Source organism: Stegostoma tigrinum, chromosome 29 (genome assembly GCF_030684315.1).
Source record: "Stegostoma tigrinum isolate sSteTig4 chromosome 29, sSteTig4.hap1, whole genome shotgun sequence".
In the NCBI taxonomy this organism is placed as follows: Eukaryota; Metazoa; Chordata; class Chondrichthyes; order Orectolobiformes; family Stegostomatidae; genus Stegostoma; species Stegostoma tigrinum.
This window is the reverse complement of record NC_081382.1, coordinates 18,617,383-18,639,938: the sequence shown is the minus strand read 5'-3', so window position 1 is coordinate 18,639,938 and position 22,556 is coordinate 18,617,383. Positions and strand designations below refer to the sequence as shown.

The 22,556-nt window shown below is 40.3% G+C and overlaps 1 protein-coding gene across 1 annotated transcript; it reads left to right on the top strand.

Annotated features, from left to right (window-relative positions):
• The first annotated feature begins 14,823 nt into the window (after positions 1-14,823).
• LOC125465507 (P2Y purinoceptor 4-like) lies at positions 14,824-22,494 on the top strand. The gene is made up of 2 exons (XM_048559119.2): positions 14,824-14,853; positions 21,509-22,494. The coding sequence occupies exon 2, from the start codon at positions 21,515-21,517 to the stop codon at positions 22,490-22,492; it is 978 nt and encodes a 325-aa protein (XP_048415076.1). The 5' UTR covers positions 14,824-14,853; positions 21,509-21,514; the 3' UTR covers positions 22,493-22,494.
• The last annotated feature ends 62 nt before the right edge of the window (positions 22,495-22,556 follow it).

Genomic DNA, 22,556 nt, shown 5'->3' with positions numbered 1-22,556 from the left:
ATAGTCACTATACGCACCTTAGATCTCAGTCCTAGATTTAAATTTAACAATTGTCACATTGCTTATTACAATAGTACCAACTTAATTTTTATGCTTTAGGTAATTACAAAGTTAAGCAGCCTGAAGCAAGAGATTCTATATTAATTTGCAAGGATTTCCTCACCTCAGTGATTTCAGGCTTTTCTGGATCTTAGTAGAGAATTCCCTTGTTGGCAGTGCTAAATTACTCTCTGTCTTTTGTAGCTCCCATTTCTCCCTATCCAGTTGTAACTTGCTTCTGTCTCTTCTCCCTTATTGTTTTCTGCTTCCTCTGTACACTCCTTGTAGCATCTTCCTCTTCATCACCCCCTTTTCAGCCTCCACCTTTCCCACCTGCCCTGTTGAGGCCAGGTTGTAATGCAATGTTCTAGACCCAGGCCTAGCTCAATATATGGTGCCCTTAAGCTTCTCCATCTTCAAACTCTTCTTTAATTGTTCAGCACAATGAGGTAGTATCTTCTTGATAAATTGACTCCTTATCATTGCTGCTCCTGAGTGAGTGTTGAACACATCCCCTGGTCATGAATTGGCTTGCTCATATAAAATTTTATAGCACAAATGGGGGATTGAGTCCAAGAAATACACCCCATTGGGCCCACCCTGGAATAAAAGCTCTGCTACGCAATTCATTTGATCCTCAAGAACAATACAATATTTAGACTAACAGGTAGATCTCCATTGAAGAACAATGAATGAGAATATAATCAAAGGCTGACTTTTATCCTCAGATCCTCATCTGAACTATTTGATAAATCAAATGACTTTTCACCTGGGCAGTTGGCGATCTGTTCTAAACCAGTATTAGATATCAAACAAAAATGTATTGTTATCAACTTGGTAATGTTGTACAAGATAATCATTTCAACCAGGAGAGGAGCAGGCCAGGTGAAGACTCGAGGCTGGCAGCATCATTAAAAGGAGCGGGAAAGCTAAGGAACCTGTAATTAACAGTGGGTGTCACTGAGAGGGGCTGGTGAGCTAGGGGGCCCTATGATAAACAGTCAGTGTCATTTGCAAGGAGCCAGTGAGGCATGGGCCCTCACAGAGAAGCAGACAAACCAGTGATGGATCTGACTGGGACTTTGGCCATGAACAAGAATATGATTTCTCTATTCCATATTTATGGAGGAGCAAGGGTGGAATAAGTGTAAAGGATCCATGTTCTATTCTGCTAAAGATATCTGTGGGGTTGTGGTTTACATACTCTGCACTACATTGGACATCCTGGATGCTCCTGGCAGTCTCGATGGCCATGGGTACAGGAACTGCCTCTGGCTGGAGCAATTCCGGCTCTGGGTTTTGGAGCTTGAGCAGCAACTAGAGATTTGACAGGGCATTCAGAAGACTGAATGCTTTGTAGATAGCTCATTACAGACCATGGTCATCCTGTAGTTTAAGGAAGTGCATGTTGAGAAGTCAACCAGACAGGTCCTGAGGAAATTCCCCAAGTGCTCATTGCGTACAAACCATTTCTCAGCCTTGGGAAATGGTTGAAAGTTCCTCTGTGGAGATCAGAACAAAAACCATAAAATTATGGGTGTTCCAGTTGCTTGGGAAAGAGGAAGAAATGTGAAAGGGCCAGTAGTGAGAGGAGGTTCATTAGTGAGGCACATTTAAGGAAATAACCACAGCTTCAGGACGATATATTGCTTCCCAGCTGCTAAGTTTGAAGATGTCACAGAACGGCTGGAGGCTATTCTAAATGGGGAAGGTGAACAGCCAAAGGCTATGGTCCATGTTGGGACCAAATCTCTTTGAAAAAATAATGGGGATCCTGGAAGCAGAGGGAGATAGACATCTCTGGATTATTCTTAGGGCCATGTTGTAATGACTGTAGCAATAAAAAAGAAGAAAATGACTGTTCGGCTGGAGAGATGGTGCAGAAGGGAAGGTTTTACGTTCCTGAGGCATTGCAACCATAATGACCATAACTCAGATTCAGGGTAGTTATAGAAAAGGGCAAAGATGGGCCTGGAACAAAAGTTCTAAACTGTGGAGAGGCTAGTTATATTAAGACAAAATGTAACAAGTGGAACTGTGAGTTGTTACTTGAAAAAAAACTGTCAAAGCAATGGGAGGCATTCATGGAGGAAATGACGAGAGTACTGGGCAAAGATGTTACTGTAAAAACATAAAGAAGTACCAAGACTGGACAGCCATGGGTGTCAAAGAGATACAAAGTTTAGGATTAAGCAGAAAGGAAAAGCTTGAAGGCAGCTAGCAAAGGCTCAATACTTCAGAGTCCTTGGAGGAATATAAAAATTATCTTAAAAAATTAATTAGGGAAACAAAGAGAATGCATGTTAAAGCATTGGGGGCTGCAATGAAGGACAACCCAATGGTATTTTAAAAATATAAATACATATAAAGACCAAAAGAATACCTAGGGGAAAAGTGGGGTCCACATACATAATCTTATATTGACCCAGAGATACAGAACCTCAATGAATATGTTGCATTGGTTTTCACACTGGAAAAGCACAATGCAGTTATAGTCATCAGCATGGAACACGCTGAAATATTAGAAGAAGTTTTTAAATCCTCTTGGCCATACTTGGGATGACAGAAGGCAGGAAAACTGCTGACATTGTCCCATTATGGAAAAGAAGGGAGGAAGGGATGGAGCAGGAAATTACAGGTCATGTAGGGAAATTATTAGAGACAATTTTGAGTGACAGGATACATCTGCACTTGGAGAGATTCAGATTACTAGGGATAATCAGCATAGATTTATTAAAAGGAGGCCATTTTTGACAAATTTGATCAACTTTTTTAAGGCAATAGCCAGGAGTGTTGGTGAGGGTAATTGCGTTTGTTGTGGTCTACATGGACTTTTACAAAGTTTTTGGTAAAGTCCATCATGCCAGACTGATCAAGAAAGTAGGAGCCTATGGGATGCAAGAGAAAGTGGCACATTAGATCCAAATTTGGCTGAGAGGTATGAAACAGAGTGTGATGAGAGAAGGATGTTTTTGTGACGGTCTGTTTCCAATGCGTGCTCATAGGGCTTAATGTTGGGCCCTTGCTTTTTGTGGTATACATGAATGACTTGCACTTAAGCATTATGGGCCTAATCAAGAAGTTTCTGAATAACATGAAAAATGGCATGTTTGTAACTAGTGAGGAAGATAGTTGTAAACCATAGGAGAAAATCAAACAACTGGTCAGGTCAGTACAGTAGACCAAGTGGAATTCAACCCAGGGAAGTATGAGATGAAGCTAGGGATTACACAGTGAATGGTAGGACCCTGGAAAATACTGAAGAGTGATCTTGGTGAGCATATTCATAGATCTCTGAATGTAGCAGACCAGGTAGATATGCTGGTTAAGAAGATGCAGAGGTACTTGCCTTTATTAGCCAAGACATAGAATACAAGAGCAGGGAGGTTGTGCTGGAATTGTATAAAACACTGATTAGGCCACAACTGGAGTTTTGATCGGCTCATTTTTGGGAGGATATGATTACACTAGAGAGGTGTCATGGGAAATTTACTTGAATGTTGCATGGGCAAAAGGATCTGAGGAAATATTGGTTAGGCTAGGGTTGCTTTCCATGGAGCAGCAAAGGTTGAGAGAGGGTCATGTTGAAGTGTACAAGATTATGAGGGGTATAGATAGGGTGAATAGAAAGATACCTTTCCTATAATAGAGGGGTCAATTGCAGGGGAAGATATTCAAGATAAGAATTAGAAGGCTAGGGAGATTTGAGAAGAAATGTTTTCACTCAGGCTTTCAGGACTAACTACCTGAAAGGGTGGTAAACTCTTGTAATATTTAGGCAGTACATAGATTTTCACTTGTGTTACATTATCCTCCAGGACTATGGGCCAAAAGCTGGAAAATGGGCTTAATGTAACCTGAAATAACACGGTGTGAAGTTGGATGAACAGAGCAGGTCAAGCAGCATCAGAGGAGCAGGAAAGCTTGGCCTTTCGGGTCACGACCCTTCTTCCTCTGATGCTACTTGGCCTGCTGTGTTCATCCAGCTTCACACTGTGTTATTGCAGATTCTCCAGCATTGGCAGTCCCTACTATCACTATTAATGTAATCTGATATTTGTTGTTTTATAAAAAATGAAATCAGTCGGATTCTCTGGTTCTGTTAGTTACTAAATTAATTCATAACCCATGAAGTCCAAACTATCAGTACATTCTGTGAATATTCTCAAGGCAAGAAAATTACTATTTACTCATCAGGGAACACAAACAGCTTCTGATAAACAAGAAACAGATTATACTGAAATACTCAGCAGGTCAGGATATATCTAAAGAAGAGAAATAAGATTGAAGAGTCAGATCAATGAACTCGCCTTCGAACTCTAAAAATGCTGCTTAAGTGCAGAGTTTTCTATTTTTATCTCAAATACTCAGAGTCAGGAGTACAATGGAGCTTGTTTTTCACAGACTTCCCCATATTTGCTTCCGTCAAGCCACTTCCCTCTCTTAAACTGTGCTTTGCTTCTGCACACTGGTTCATCTTATTGTGCCAACTACACTTACGAAGAAGGAAATAAAAACCTCAATGAAATCTCCATCGTCAATTGTAGCCATTGTATCCTACATTGTGGTCAACAGGAGCTAACATACCACTGGAGAATTTGTAGAAGCCATTTTTTAAAGATGCACTTCTCCCTTTTCTATTGCACTTGCTAGTACATTTCATGAGTATCCTGCTGACCAAAGCCCCTGTGAAGTGCTGTGAATTGTGAGCCTTCTTTCTCAAAGATATTTATTGTGTACCAGAGATTTCTCCACAGGTATGGCCAACTCTCGCTCTCGTCCTTGTGCCTGGATGATTTTACTAGAACTGGATTTTTCAAAACACATGGTTTGCACTGTCTGAGGTTACTATGAAGACTCTCCTTTTCAACCTCTCCTCACACCTGACGCATGGTGACCCTCAGGTTAAACTACCACCAGTTGTCTCTAATGAGATAACAGCTTATGGTTTGGTGTCTGGATATCTCAGCCTTGAATATACTTAATGATCCAATGTCTACAGTCCTCTGTGATAAAGAATTCCACAGATTCACTGTCCCTGAGAGAAGAAATTTGTCCTCACCTCTGTCCTAACCAGGTGGCTCCTTACTCTGAGATTATACCCTCTGGTCCTAGGCTCTCCCACCAGAAGAAATAACCTCTCCACATCCACCCTGTAAAAGCCCCTAAGAATCTTGTACATTGCAATAAGACCACCTCTCATTCTTCTAAACGCTAATGAGTTGGCCCAACTACTCCACCTATCATAAGGATATCCATCTATACCCAGGATCAATCTAGTGAACCTTCTTTGGATTGCTTCTAATACCAGTATATCTTTCTTTATATAAGGGATCAAAACAGTTCACAATATTCTGGGTATAGTCTAACTAGTGCTTTGAATATTATTATTTGTATAGTTGTACTCCATTGCCTATAAAATAAGACCAACATTCTACTTGCCTTTCTATTACCTACTGAACCTAAATGCTAACATTTTGTAATATATTTGTGAGGGCTCCCAAATCCTTCAGTTCTGCAGCTTCAGCCTTTCCCCAATTAAATAATATTCAGCTCCTCTAGTCTTCCTGCCAAAATTTATAATCCCGTATTTTCCCACATTATATTCTAAGATTTTGCCCAATTGCACATTGTGATGTAGACAAGTTTAATCTTGACTTTCAAAAGAACTTTTTGATAAACATCTGAGGAGAAAAGATATGTAGGGGACGGAGGAGTGGGGCTATGTGAGTTGCTGTTGCAGAAAGCTTACATGTATATGACAGGCTGAATGGCCTCTTTCAGGCTGTACTACTGAAGAAGGGGTACAGTTTCAAGTTAAGAAACCAATCATTGAACACTGAGATGAGGAAAAATGTCTTTACTCAAAGGGTTGTGAATCTTAGAAGTGTTCCTGTCCAGTGGTTGTGCATGCTCACTCATTGGATATGGTTAAGGTTGGGGGAGACAGGTTTGTGGTCTCCCAGAGAATCAGCCAATATGCAAAGCAGTCTGGAAAGTAGGAGCGAAACTAAAGACAAACCATGATCAGTGAAAAGACTCAACGTGCCTTCTCCTGCTCCTTTTTATTATGTTCTTTTACAACTATTCTATGGTCCTATATGTCTCCATTTCAGTATTATTGCTGCTGTCTGTGAATATAAGCTGATTAAAACATCATTTTTTCCATGCTGTGTGCAGCAATGATGAAGTACACCAGATGGTTGTTCCCAAGTACTGGCTCTTAGTAACCAGTGAGACAGCTAATGAAAGACTCCAGCCAACAGACTCATTATGGAATAAAATCTGACTTAGTGCAAGATTTTTCATCTGATCTTGGTTGGAGCTGACCCTCGTATTTTTGAAAAGCACAAATAAAAGGGCAGAAAATGTCCAGCTTTGTATGTAATGCATTGCAAATGTAACATTAATGGCAAACTTTAAAGACTAAATGATACAACTTCAAAAATATATTTGGCCCAGAAAACCTTGAATGATGGTTTATTGTTAAATAGAGTGACTGTAAAAGCAATGTATCAGCGGATGTACTGTCAAATAATCAGCCTTCAAACAGATGGGTGCTAGTTTTGTTTTAACTCAATCAGTTCATTCTGTTGCGGTGATGTCACTTGATTGCTCAGTTTCACAGCAATGTAACCCCATATAAAATCTAAGACTTCAGAGAGAATGAAACAAAAACAACTTCTGTAAGTTTGATGAATCCTCCTCTCTGTTTAGTCTCTGCAAAGAGCTTTTGCAAACATTTGTAGGAAAACTGGGTGGCACAGTGGCTTAGTGGTTAACATTGCTGCCTCACAGCACTAAGGACCATGGTTTGATTCCACCCTCGGGTGACTGTGTGTGTGGAGTTTGCACATTCTCCCTGTGTCTGTGTGAGTTTCCTTTGGGTGCTTCGGTTTCCTCCCACAGTCCAAAGATGTGCAGGCTAAGTGGGTTGGCCATGCTAAATTGCCCGTAGTGTTCAGGGATGTGTGGATTAGGCATGGTATAGGGTGATGGATCTGGGTGGGATGCTCTGAGGGTCAGTGTGGATTTGTTGGGCCAAAAGGCCTGTTTCCACACTGTAGGGATTCTATGGTCAATGAAGATTATTTGTAGGTTCAATCACACCTTTCCCTTTTATTGCTGTTTCCTCACTCAGCACCTTAAATGGTTTTTATTTTACCATAATGAATTATTCACTATCAAACTCTTCAAAGGCTTCTTACATTCCTGGCTGTAAACTGCCACTTGGTTCTCTATATTTTCCTTCCAGGTTATAAGGTTATTTGATTGTTCCTACATTTCCTGATCTTCCCATTAAATTTACAATGGTGAAAAAAAACCTGAAATTGCTACTTTTTCCCAACTTTACATTGAACATGATTACGTCATTAACTCTGGAAAAATATATCAGTAACACTGATCATGAAGCTCTCAGATTATCATAAGAAACTGACCTCCTTCACTAATGTCCTTTAGGGAGGGAAAATTACTATCTTTACTGCTTACCAATAGTTAATAGTTGCACCAAATTACTTCACCTGCAGCATGAGGATGATGGACGGAGTGGCCTCTTGTGTAGCAAACCTTTTTTATATTATTGTATAGAAAAAGAATGAGAAGAAAGATTGCACCACTTCATGACAGCAGCTAATTTACTGTCAACCTCTCAGGGAAATGCATCAATAAATGCAGACCTTGCCGACAACAACCACATGCCATAAAGGAAAAGACAAAATACACATTTGTAATATAACTGCAGCCTCCTTTTTTTTACAACTCCCTCTTTTTGTCCCAGAATTTTCTCCTTCCCTCTTTAATTTTCATTTACTCAAAGCAGGGGAACAGAACTTGCTTTTTTTTATTTCATTCTCTCTGAAGTCTTAGGTTTTATATGAGTTACTCTAAGTGAAAGTGAGCGATGAAGTGACACCACCCACAACTGTCTCACAGCAACAGAATGAAGTGATTGAACTAAACAAAGCTGGCTTCCAACTGTTTGAAGGCAGATTACTTGACAATACATAATTTAGCTACAACGAGACTGCCAATTAAGTGACTGAGTAAGTACAGTTGACATTTGGCAATAAACCTGTTCATGATGGAATGATTTAGGCACCAAGAGATCATTGGTGGAAGGTTTCACAACCTTGAAAATTAGGAGTTAATACCAAACTAATGGGAATAAATCAAATAAAATAAGTGCCCATGGTCTTAGGGGCAAGGCACTGGCATGGATTGAGATTTGGCTGACTGGCAAAACTAACAGATGAAGGAATCTTCTTCAAGATTGCAGCTGGTGACCAGTGGAGTTCCACAGAGATCTGTGTTGGGACTACAACCATTCACATCTTTCTATAACAATCTGGATGAAGGGACTGAGGGCACTGTTGTGAAGTTTACAGATGACACAAAAGTAGGTAGAGAGACTGGTAGTGTTGTGGAAGTGGGGAGGCTGCAGAAAGACTCGGGCAGGCTAGGAGATTGGGCAAAGAAATGGCAGATGGAATACAATGTGGGAAGTTGTGAGATTATACACGTTGGTGGGAAGAATGGAGACACAGAATAATTTCTAAAAGAGGAAAGGCTTTGAAAATTGGAAGGGCCAAGGGACTTGGGAGTCCTTGTTCAGGATTCTGTTAAGGTTACCAAGCAGATTCAGTTGGCAATTAGAAAGGCAAATGCAATGTTAGCATTCAGTTCAAGAGGGCGAGAATACCAAAATGTTGGCTTTCATTTCAAGTGTACTCGAATACAAGAGCAGAGATGACCTGTTGAAGCTAAATAAAGGTCTTGTCAGAATGAATTTGGAATATTGTCAGCAGTTTTGGATCCTGTATTTAAGGAAGAATGTGTAGGCCTTGGAAGGGTTCAAGAGGAAGTTTATGAGAATGATCTTAGGCATGAAACACTTGTCATATGAGGAGTGGTTGAGGATTCTGGGTCTGTACTCAGTGGAGTGTATAAGAATGAGGGACTATCTTATTCAAACCTATAGAATACTGAGAGACCAGGAAAGAGTGTACATGAAGAAGATGTTTCCAATAGTAGGAGAGACTAGGACCCAAGGCACAGCCTCCAAGTGAACTGACGACCCTTCAGAATGGAGATGAGGAGGAATATCTTCAGCCTGTGAACAGTTAATCTGTGGAACTCAATGCCTCAGAGGGCTGTGGAGGCCAGGTCGTTGAGTGTCTTTTAGACAGAGATAGACAAGTTCTTGGTTAGTAAGGGAGGCAAAGGTTACAGGGAGAAGGCAGGTGAATTGAGTTGAGAAACATGTCAGCAATGGTTGAATAGTGGAGCAATTTCAATCGGCCAAATGTCCTAAATCTGCTGCTATATTTTGTAGTGTGATGTGAATACAACCTTCAAGAAAAATTGTTGGCAATACTCGGGGTCATATGTTGGTTAGAAGAGAAGCATGCAAGAAAACACGCAGCAATATTTAAAAAAAGGAAACTGGAATCAAACCTATGAGCAATCAATGTGAATTGAGAATGATGATGGGGAAGGAGACAGGGTTTGTATTTTCAAAAAGATTAACCAACACCATGACAGAAAGACTAAGCACCACCAATTTTATTGATGAGTCAGAGGTTGAGAATACTACTTCCAATTCTAATTCAGAAGTTCCAACTTAACATCACCAAGAGTGGCTATAATATAGTGAAACTACATGCGGAGGTGGAAAGAGACAACCACACTTGAAACTTCAATAAAACATACAGAGCTGAAGGGTTATCTGTGGTATAGCTGAGACAAAGAGTGGTGATAAGGGATCAATTGAGAGAAGGAAGTAAGTAAGACACAACCTCAGAGATCATGTAACGTTATAATTGATCATGCGATCATAAGAAGAAATTAGAATGCATTGGACATTCATTGGACAAGAAACTAGTAGAAATGTGGAAGCCTTTCTCTGAACAACAGGAACAAGAAGTTTTGTAATTATTCAGTACAGGAAAACTCACACTGAAAGACGATGGGGTGTAAAACAGCTTAGATCTCAAAATGAAACCAGAACCAAATCAGATAAGCATTTGTCATGACCATGGGCCACAATCTTGAATTACTTACTGAGATAATGAACTTCTGAAACAGGCATGTTTTTTGATGAAGACAGCAAACCATGCCTGGCTGATTAGATAACTTGTAAACATGGAATTCATTTAGTTCCAAAAGATTCTCTTTGTGAACTCCTAGGATGCTGCACCTTGAAGGGTCTTGAGGAGATTTAGGCTAATTACATGCCCTCAGCAGAAAACATCTCCCATAGTTTATATTCCGGACATGGGAATGAATTGAAAGACATGTTGTTGATTTTGCCATTGCAGGAGAATATAAAACAAGGGTGAAAGCCAATTCCTGTCCTTTAGTTAACTGTCGGCTTGAGCACAGCATTTGAACAGACCTGTATTGCAGGTAAAAGGAACCAAAGTGTTACTTTACTCGAGAGTGCTACAGGCCAGCCACTGTTGAAAGGAAACAGGACAAAATAACTTTGGTGAACCAGCAAAGCCAAGCATCTCCTAATCAGCTGTTCACCTACCAGCATCTATGCTCTGGGTATCATCCAACATATTAGCTGTAACATTCCAATGTCTTCTCTGCACAGAAATCAGAGACTGATCTGAACATTGTCTTTAACTTCTATCATTTTTTGGACTCTTCTTTTACTTCTAATCTGTGTGTTATCATTTCTTCTCACATTCAGTGACCAATTTAAAATAGAATAAGCTCTTTCTTTGTCTCAAGGAAACCAGGTTAAATTGATTCTTATTAAAACATACTTTCATTTGGTCTGGAAGAAAGACATCTACATGGGAAAGGATCCTTTTAAAATTAGCCTTGCTGTGGCCAGGTAGGAAAATAAAGAAGGGGAGGCATTAAGGTTGCCCTTCTCATCCAGATGTTTAGCGATTTGGGGTATCCCGTTTGGAATTGTCCTACCATGGACAGCCTTGCCTGTGAATCGGTTGTAGCACAGTACACCACAGAGCCTCATTGTGTGAAAACTGAGATTCTTGATGGAAATGATATAGAATGTATAACTGGGGTAAAAACATGGCAGGAGATTTAAAGTATTGAGATTAACATCTGAAATATTTATAATAAAGATATACAATCTTGCAATGATGACATTAGAAATACATAATGATTAGCAGCCATATATCCATTTGCTGAAATGGGCTGCAAAAGACTTTCAGATATAGACAAAGATTTTATTGTAAATCTAAGTATGATATACACATCAGTTCCCACTTTTCCCTCAGTATCCTTTTCCTGTCCAGACACCTACACCCAACTAGGAAAGAACTCAGCTCTTTGTTTTATTTGATAACTCACCACAAATTAAAAAAGAAACCAACAAATTACTGTAAACACTATTTCCACAATATCTACCTCTCTCTGAAAGTGTAAGATAAAACTGTAAGATATAGGAGCAGAATCAGGCCACTCACCTATCAAGTCTACTCCGTTATTTAATCATGGTTGTTATGTTTCTCAACCCATTCTCCTGCCTTCTCCCTGTAATCATGAACTCTTAGTAATCAAGGAATTTATCCATCTCTTTCTTAAAGACTCTCAATGATTTGGCCTCCACAGCCCTCTGTGGCAAAGAATTCCTCAGATTCACCACTGTCTGGCTGAAGAAATTCCTCCTTATCTCATTTCTAAAGAAATGTCCCTTCATTCTGAAGCTAAGCCCTCAGGTCCTAATCTTTCAATCTTGTGGAACCAATTTCATCACATCCACCCTATCCAAGCCCCTCCATATTCTGTAAGTTTCTTTGAGATACCCCTTAGCCTTCTAAACTCCATTGAATACAGACGTAGAGTCTTCAACTGCTCCACACATGACTTATATTTCTGAGTCACCCTTGTAGACCTCCTCTGAACCCCTCCAACACCAGCATATCCTTCCTTAAAACTGTTCACAATATTTCAAATGTGGTATAATCACACCTTTATAAGCCTCAGCAGTATATCTCTGCTCTTGCATTTTAGTACCTCTTGAAATGAATGCTAATATTACATTTGCCTTCTAACTGCCAACCAAACCTCCATGTTAACCTTAAGAGAATCCTGAACCAGGACTCCCAAGTCTCTTTGTGCTTCAGATTTCCAAAGACTCTTCCCATTTATAAATAGCTTATGTCACTATTCTTGCTACCAAAGTGCATTGCCTCACATCTTCCCATATTCTTTTCCAACTGCCACTTCTTCACCCACTTTCTGAGCCTTTCCAGGTCCTTCTGCAGTCTCCCTGCTTCTGCAACACTACTTGTCTCTCCACTTCTATTTGGATCATTGGCAAACTGCAAGATGGACAGAAACCTGGCTCTGTTTATTTTGATAAATCACCATCAGATCAATGGGCAGTCTTAAAATAACAAGGTCATATAAAAAAAAGTTAGACAACAAGGGATGGGACAAATTATAAACAGTGTTGGAGAGAGAAATAATGCACCCCAGCACTACCTCCATCTGAAAGCTTCAAGGGTCCTGGTGAACAGGAACTCAGTTCTTAGTGATTTTACCCCACCTATTTAAGATGGAGGTAGTGCTGGGGTGCATTATTTCTCTCTCCAACACTGTGTATAATTTATCCCATCCCTTGTTTTCTAACTATTTAAGACCTATTATGTCAGACATCCAGAGGAGGTGGAACTTGAGCCCAGATCTTCTTGTCAAAATGCCAAGAAAATACCACCATGTCGTACAGCCAGAATTGGGCACAACACTCTCTATTTTCCTTTCTTTATTGCTTTATCTACCTGTCGATATTTTGTCATCAACCTGTTCAGAGATATTATTACACACTTCTGGAACACATGAGACTTGAACACACACCTCTGGCCCAGAGGTAGGGACCTGCCACTGCGCCCACCCCAAGAGATGTTAATGTCATTTACATGGAGCTGGAGAAGGCAATGCAACACCAATGGCTAGAAGTTTCACTGCATTCACTTGTGCCAACAAAGCTGGTAAGAATCAATGCCTGGCGTGGGAGCTACCAGTATGGGGAAGGAGGACAACTTGTATTTTAAGAACTGATCTTACACACTGCTGAATGGCTTTTTTTCTCCACTACCAAATTATCCATCATATTTTTCATTTATTATCCACCACGCTAAAGTCATCAGGATAAAGCAGCCTGCTTGATTAGCACCATGTTCACAAACATTCACTCTTTCCCCAACCGGTATACAACAGCAGCCGTGTGGGCCATTTTCACGGTGCACTGCAGCGACTGGCCAGGGCTTCTTTGAAGGCATTTTCTAAACTCACAACCTCCACCAGCCAGAAGGCTAACCGCAGCAAATTCGATTGAACACCACCACCTGCAAATCCTTCTCAAGCCATCCTCCATTCCGACTTGGAACTATATCGCTATTTCTCCAATGTCACTGGGACAAATCCTGGAACTCTTTTTCCTACCAGCATTGTGAGTGTACTTAATCTAATTAATGTCTTGCCTCTGTAAATTCTTCCACACCCACTCTGACAAATGTGCTTTCATGCAGTACTTGTTTTACACCCGGCACCTTCCCCTGCAACCGCAGGAAATGCTACACTTGTCCCCACACCTCCTCCCTCACCCCTATCCCAGGCCCCAAGATGACTTTCCACATTAAGCAGAGGTTCACCTGCACATCTGCCAATGTGGTATACTGCACCCACTGTACACAGTGTGGCTTCCTCTACATTGGGGAAACCAAGCGGAGGCTTGAGGACCACTTTGCAGAACACCTCCGCTCGGTTCGCAATAAACAACTGCATCTCCCAGTCGCAAACCATTTCCACTCCCCCTCCCATTCTTTAGATGACATGTCAATCATGGGCCTCCTGCAGTGCCACAATGATGCCACCCGAAGGTTGCAGGAACAGCAACTCATATTCCGCTTGGGAACCCTGCAGCCCAATGGTATCAATGTGGACTTCACCAGTTTCAAAATCTCCCCTCCCCCCACCGCATCCCAAAACCAGCCCAGCTCTTCCCCCCCCCACCCACTGCATCCCAAAACCAGTCCAACCTGTCTCTGCCTCCCTAACCTGTTCTTCCTCTCACCCATCCCTTCCTCCCACCCCAAGCCGCACCCCCACCTACCTACTAACCTCATCACACCTCCTTGACCTGTCCGTCTTCCCTGGACTGACCTATCCCCTCCCTACCTCCCCACCTATACTCTCTCAACCTATCCTCTTTCCTCTCCATCTTCGATCCGCCTCCCCCTCTCTCCCTATTTATTCCAGAACCCTCACCCCATCCCCCTCTCTGATGAAGGGTCTAGGCCCGAAACATCAGCTTTTGTGCTCCTGAGATGCTGCTTGGCCTGCTGTGTTCAACCAGCCTCACATTTCATTATCTTGGATTCTCCAGCATCTGCAGTTCCCATTATCACTGTATATCCATTGTTATAGTTGTACCATTGGCTTAGACTCGAACCTCTGGAATTCACTCCTTACAACTCATCCCCCCCCCCCCCCCCCCGCCCCGCTTTCTACCCCTCTCTCCTATTTAAAGATACTTCTTAAGTACTACCACTTTCCTCATGTTCAGATACCTCTTTGTGTGACTAGGGGTAAATTTTGTTTGAAAACGCCCATATGAAGTGTTTGAACATAAAGATTCCGGTCTCACCTAGATTTGTTCTTTCTCCCTTGAAGACAGTTATCTGAATGTCTTTTGAATGTATTTTTGAAAGTAACCCACTTACTTAAAAATACAGACTTCTGCTTTCATTTCTGCCAAAATATAATGATTCACAACTTGTTCCAAGCACTTCTCATTTCCTACGATTAGTTGCACTGGTGAAACAGAAGGTAGGATAATATTGTGCTGGAGCTCTTGAATGAAGTTGCTGATTGTTTATGATAATTGTGATTGTTTATGTTAATTTTTAAAATTAATTATGATTCATAAAGTAATTCAATGTGCTAGCTGCTATATTGGGTATAAAAGAATTTTTTCTTACTTGTTCAAGTGAGCTGGATGTGACTAGTCAAACCAATGTTTGTTGCCCCAATTTTCCCTTCAGTCGGTGACGTTAGGATGCCTTCTTGGATTGCTGAGGTCTAGGTACACACACAAAACTGTTAAGGAGGAGTTTCAGGATTTCAATTCAGTGATTATGAAAGAATAGTGATACATTTCCAGGTGAGAATGGTTTGGGTCAAAAAGAAACTTGCAGCAGATGGCTTTTGGTACACCTAAAGCCCGTGTCATTTGAAGTGATAGGTGCCCTGGGTTTTAAAGGTACTGCTGAAGAGGACTTTGTGAGTTAATACAGTGCATCTTTTGAATGATATACATCGCTGTCACTGTGCACTTGTGGTGGAGAGGGTATCGTAAAGTTTAAGCTGGTCAGTGGTGACCCAAATAAGTAGGATGCTTTGTCCTAGCTAATGGCAAGCTTCCTAAATGTTGCTTGAACCATACTACTCCAGACATGTGGGAAGCATTCCATCATGCTCCTGGCTAATTCTACCTTTTAAAGTTTAGTTGTTATGCACAATCAGTTTCTTTAGTAACAAAAACAAAGTTGCTGGAAAAGCACAGCAGGTCTAGCAGCATCTGTGAAGGAGAAAACAGAGTTAACGTTTCGGGTCCGGTGACCCTTCCTCAGAACTTAGTTTCGTCAGAATGTGGTCCTCTTAATTTCCTTTTAACAATTATTTAACACAGAACAAAAGCTGTGAACTACTTTACAGCTGTTGTGCAATGATGCATAGCAGATTGCCCTTGACTAACTTGTACATGATGAACAAGATTTACAGAATTAGGAGATCAGTTAGTCACTCAAGTATTCTCAGCCACTGACCTCTGCTTGTAACTATGCAATTTATTTCTGCTCAGTGAAAACCTCAGGATGTTAATGCTGAGGGATTCATCAAGGTCAAGGCAACGTAGTTACATTGCCTTCTACAATCCCATCCCCTTGTCACTTACCATGTCAACTTTCATCAAAGTTTTGCTGTGAGTGGCCATGCTTTGCTTTGCTACAAATGGCATCCAATACTACGCAATCATCAGCGAACATCCCTGCTTTTGGTCTTAGAGTATAGGGACAATCATTGATGAAGCAGCTGAAGATGGTTGGGTCTAGGACACTATCCTACAACTAACTGCTCATGCTGAGAAAATCGAACTTCAACAGCTTTAGCAAACTTCTTTCGTGCTGGCTATGTGCTCGGCTTTGCTCTACTTTTCTCCAACTCCAATTGCCTGTGTTGACCAGGGATGCACAGGATAGGCAGATTAGCCATGGGAAATGCAGGGTTAGAGAGATAGGGTTGGGGGTGGTGTTGATGCTCTTCAGAGGATCAATGTAGGCTCGATGGATCAAGTGGCTTGCTTCCGCACTGTAGGGATGCTATGATTGTATGTCTTCGGCTTCACCGGGACTCTTTGCTGACATATTCAGCAAACATTGCAATGATTTCAAGGACAATCATTCTCTTGTTGTCTTTGGAATTAATCTGCCTGCATTCTGAGCAAAGTTCCAATGAGGTCAGCAAACAAATGGCCCTAATACAATGCAAAATAAGCATCGGTGAGTGGGTTTATTTGGCGTGAGTGCTGCTTGATAGCACCATTGATGACACCTTTTATCATTTTATTGATGATTAAGAGCAGAATGATTGGATTGGAATTATCCCATTTTTATTTTATAGACAGAAAATACCTAGAAAACTTTTCTGCTTCTTCAGGAAGAGGTAATAATATAGATGTACTGGAGTAGCATAACTACATTACTGCCTGAAGCCTTTGGTGTACTCAGTTGTTTATTGCTATTGTGTGAACTGAATTAATGGGCTGAAGACTAGCTTCTGTGATGCTGGGGACCTCTGGAGCAAGAAGCTGTGACGGACCTTCATTGATCCATCTAGTTGATGATAGTTATAAACCAGTTTAAAGGCAATCACTCACACTTTGAAAGAGAATAAATGACACTCGGGGAATATGCTTCACATGAAAAAAAAACGCATGTGGAAAGAGTGCAAAAAATTAAGAAAACAGGTATTGTGTTAAAAAAGGCAGAGTAAAAAATTATATTCATATAAATGAATTATGGATAATGTACACAACTGCATTTTTAGTGACTTCAGTATGAGTTTTGATGAGCCTTTTGAATGGTTTATCACAATAAAATTTTACAATGTTGAGAAAACCTGAAACCAGTTAAAGACATAAATCTGAAAATAAACTTTAAGTGATAATTCTCTTATTGATCCAAGAAGTTTTATGTGGACTTGAGGTCCAAGGTTCAAATTCCAACTTATGACAAATTAATAAGTATTGCTCCAGATGAGAGAGCTACAATTTGTCTGAACCTCTCCATGCTTGAATACACAAATCATCAATTGTGCTGAAATCTGCACTATTTGGACCCAAGGAAGCTAAGATGAGGGTTAGACCAGGGTGTTGACTGGAATTGGAGAGAGTCAAGGTTTAGTTAGGGATAAGATCAAAAAAAATGGAAGTTGAGCAGGTTGATGGCTACGGAATCATAGTAAAATGGAGACCTAAAGCCCAGAGAGTAATGAGAGTGAAAAAGCTCTTGCAATGAACTACATTTTAGATAGATGTTTTGTATATTCAAAAATCTACATGAGTAATAAATACTTAAATGAGGATGAAGGTAAAATGATACTCTAAATATGTATAATTACCATCCTAGGTATAACTGAAGAAACTGTGGTTAGCACATATTATGATCATTTCAAAGTTGCTCTGAGAAAAAACGTAAACAATGTGGACAAAACAGAAGTCACCAATAGCAACGCCATTAGTGTATCTGCTGCTTGTTAGATGGAGGGAAAATGAGGATCAATTATTGCTTGAAAACTTTTTAAGTCAGAGAACAATCATGACTTTTTGTTCTATCTTCAAACATAGTCATAGTGTTCTGAGTGGTTAATTTTTTTGGTTTTGTGACACATCAACATATGTAGCTCACAGCTGCTTTGTTTTTCTCACTAATATTCAGCCAGGTTAGACTCTATCATCAATTAGTTAAGATTATTCTTAGAATCCGAAAATGTCAATACTGGTGAGAACAGGAACGGCATAACCTGTTATATCTTTATTAGCTCTAGTTGTAACTCTTGCAGTGCTGCAACAATTTGGGTTTGTACTAAATGAACATTAATTCTATAGCCTTGGCAGAATTGAGCAGTGAAGAAGCCTTTATGGTGCTGGAATTCTCAGAAGTAACCGTAGCACATGACCTAATGTGACACTTTTCTGTTGCTATGATTGTTCATGGCGCCCTAATTGTCACTTAAAATTGGGGACCACTGCCTCAGTAAGTTTAGAAGTTTGTATATTTGTCCATTTGGCTATTTCCTCTGCATCAGACATTTATATCCCATCAGGACATTCAGTCACACTGATCACAAGACTGATTTCTATAGACAGATTGCTTTGATTCTATTATGTTCTGGAAGACAATCAAGCATAGTATTTGAAATTCTAGTGATCCCTCATCTGTGTGCGTTTAGGTGCTCATGAAAGTGTTACATTAGACACAAGATCAAAGTGGAGAGGAAGTTCAAAAGCAAATTGGATATTAAAGGCAACAGCATTCGAGAAACTGGCATTTTAAATACACCACAGAATTTCAATAATACATCCCTTTCGTATCTTTTATTGAAACTTGATTCTTGCCAGGCTTTCCCAAGCTGGTGTGCTTTCTCACACAACTTTAGTTTTGCAAGATAGTGTGACTTTACAACATAGGTGTGGCAAATATTATTATGTATTTATGAATATTTGATCCATTGTGTGAAAATTAAGGGAACATTCCTATTTAAATTTGCTAAATATGCCATGTGCCTTTGTTAAGAAAGGATAACTTTCTTGCCTTAACTTGGACATTGTTTTCATATTGAGTAACTTCTTTCCATCTTCCGCAATGATCCATTAACTATAGGGTCAACTTAGAGTTTACTGTCCAATGAATTAGTTCCTCATGGGAAGTTCCCAGAACAGGAAATGCGATAGAGTTATAGAGTCATTCAGTACAGAAATAGGCCCTAAGTCCCAACATGTCCGTGCCAGCCAGGTTTCCTAAACTGAAATAGTCCCATTTGCCTGCAGTTCGCCCCTGTCTCTCTAAACCTTTCCTATCCACATACTTGCCCAAATGTCTTTAAAATGTCATAATTGTACCCACCTCTTCCACTTCCTCCAGTAGCTTATTCTATATGCACACCACTCACTGAGTGAAAAAGTTGTCCCTCAAGTCCCTTTTAGATCTTTCTCCACTCTTAAACCTTAAACCTATGCCCTCTAATTGTGGAAAAAACACTTTGGCAATTCATCTTATCTATGCCCGTCATGATTTTATACACCTCTATAAGGTCAGCCTTAGACTCCTACACTCCAGGGGAAAATTGTCCCAGCCTATCCAGCCTTTCCTCATGACTCAAACCTTTCAGTCTTGGTGCATCCTTGCAAATCTTTTCAGCATCCTTTCCAGTTTAATAACTTCCTTCTTATAGGAGGCAAGCAGAATTATACACAGTACTCCAAATGTGGCCATGCTAATGTCTTATGCAGCTATAACGTGACATCCCAACTCCTATACTCAATATATTGTCAAATAAGTTCCTAAGAGGATATACAGATCCCAGCCAATGAATATTACTTTAAAGAAGGTGTTCCCTTCACACGGCACACTTTACTGTTGGAGGATGAAGAATTCAGATCAAGCAAACTATAATTAATATGACCACCAAAAATGAATTCAGCTTTATTGCCAGTGGAGTAATAACAGAAAATGGTGGAGAAATGTAACAGGTCTGGTAGCACCTGTGGAGTGAGAAACAGAGTTTCCTTTTGGAGTCTTTTTATAGTGATAAAGGTTTGCTTCTTGGACTGGAGGCCTGTGACCAGTGATGTTCTGCAGGAATCGGTGCTGGGTCCACTGTTATTTGTCATTTATATAAATGATTTGGATGAGAATATAAGAAGCACAGTTAGTAAGGTATAACACAGTGTGAAGCTGGATGAACACAGCAGGCCAAGCAGCATCAGAGGAGCAGGAAAGCTTGACGCCCGACCCAAAAGGTCAAGCTTTCCTGCTCTTCTGATGCTGCTTGGCCTGTTGTGTTCATCCAGCTTCACACCGTGTTATCTCAGATTCTCCAGCATCGGCAGTTCCTACTATATCAGCACAGTTACTGAGTTTGCAGATGACACCAAAATTGGTAGTATAGTGGACAATGAAGATGGGTTATCTTGATTAAATGGGCCAGTGGGCTGAGGGGCGGCAGATGGGGTTTAATTTGATTAAAGTGAGGAGTTGCATTATGGTAAGATGAATATAGGCAGGACTTATACAGTTAATGCTAGGGTCCGGGTAGTGCTGTAGAACAGAGAGACCTAAGGGTTCAGGTACATAGTTCATTGAAAGTTGCATCACAGGTAGGCAGAGTCACAAAGAAGGTGCTTAGTATGCTTGCCTTCATTTCTCAGACAACTGAATATAAGAGTTGGGACATCATGTTGCGGTCGTACATTGGGGAGGTCAATTTTGGAGTACTATTGTACTGTTCTGGTCATTATGCTGCAGGAACACTATTATTAAATTGGACAGGATGCAGAAACATTTATGAGGATGTTCTCAGCGCTGAAGGGTTTGAGTTATAAGGACAGGCTGGATGAAATGGAACATTTTTCACTGGAGTGTTGGAGATTGAGGGGTGAATTCATAGAGGAGTATAAAATTGTGAGGAGCATAGATAGGTTGAAAACAAAGGTTTCTTCCTTGGGGATGCGAATTCAAAACTAGAGGGCATATTCTTAAGGTGAGAGAAGAAAGGGACCTGAGGGGCAATTATTTCACATAGTGGATGGCTTGTATGTGGATTGAACTGCCAGATGAAATGAGATGAAATGATAAATGATAGATGATAAATGATAGATAAATGATAGTTCTTTTATCCTGGTCAGTGTCAAAAAATGGCATTATTGAGCTCGTTTATGACAAATGTTTGGCACTGTCAAGCTTAATTTGTTGCCTGGATCCTTTACTATTTTGTTTTGCTTCAAAAAAATTCAAGGATGTTCCAGCATTTAAAAGACACTTGGACTGGTCCATGAATAGGAAAGGTTTAGAGGGATGTGGGCCAAATGCTGGCAAGTGGGATTAGTTTCATTGGGAAACTTGGTCAGCATGGACAAATTGGACGGAAGAGTATGTTTCCATGCTGTACGACTCTATGACTATAATTCAAGCATTTCCAGCATTTTTTGATAGCATTTGAGATTTGCAGCATCTTTTGTATTTTGCTTTTATTTATTACCAGTGAATTCTTGACTACCTCTTCCCTTTTTACACATTCATAAATCAGTGTACAATTTGCTAAAATGGCACAAAGCCACAGATGCTGCCTATTTTCTAGCAGGGAGCACCATGCATGCGTTAATGAATGCCATTTTTAATGAATATGATATTTCGATTTTCTCCAGACTCAGATGCTCAAGATGGATAATACGACCTTCGTTACTCCCAACTGGGAAGTGAAGTCCAATAACATGACAGGGAGTCATCCCTGTAAACCTGAGGAGCTTGGTACATTCATGCCGATTTTTCTGAGTGTGGTCTTTTCAATGGGTTTCATTTTGAACACCATCAGCCTATGGATATTTTGGTTCAGAATCAAGAGATGGAGTGGTGGAATGATTCTGCAGTTCAATCTGGCTTTAGCAGATACCATTATAACTCCTGCAGCACCGTTTATGATTATCTACTTCTCACTGTCACACTGGCCCTTTGGACAATTTCTCTGTCAACTCAAGGTCTTTTTATTGAGCACCAACATGTACGGCAGCATTTACTTTCTCACCTTAATTAGCATCCACCGGTACATTTCTGTTGTGCACTGTACAAAGAAAACCATCTTTAAGGAGGAGAAGTTTGTAAAGATTGTTTGTGTGGGAGTCTGGGGCCTCCTGTTTGTTCAAGGATTTCCCTTCTTTTTTGTACTTAAAACCTCTGAAATGAACAATGCCACTCAGTGTTTGAACATGCATCAGGATGAGCTGATAGTTTTGTACTTTGTGTGGAATACAGTTATTTTATGCACTGGGTACATCATTCCATTTTTTGTCTCAGTCATTTGCTACAGTTTACTTGCCAACTTCATTTTAAATTTGAGCCCCCATCAACTTAAGAGGAAACATATGAAGGTGAAATCCATGCAAATGATTTTAGTGTCCCTTGCAATTTTCATAATCTGCTTCCTGCCTGTACATGTGTCCCGAACATTTGGAATTTCACTTAAGTTCTTTCATCCTGGTCAATGTAAAAAAATGGGCATTGTTGAGCTTGTTTATTACAAGTGTTTGGCACTGTCAAGCTTAAATTGTTGCCTGGACCCTTTGCTGTATTTTTTTGCTTCAAAAAAATTCAAGGAATCATTAAGCAATGCTGTAAGTTCTATAAAATGTTGAAATAAGAGCCAAACATGAGAAATAAAAGCCAAAGATTGCTGGGAATACCAAACTGGCCAGGCAG

Coding starts and splice junctions, on each gene's coding strand:
- LOC125465507 (XM_048559119.2), top strand. CDS start 21,515: ATGCTCAAGATGGATAATACGACCTTCGTTACTCCCAACTGGGAAGTG.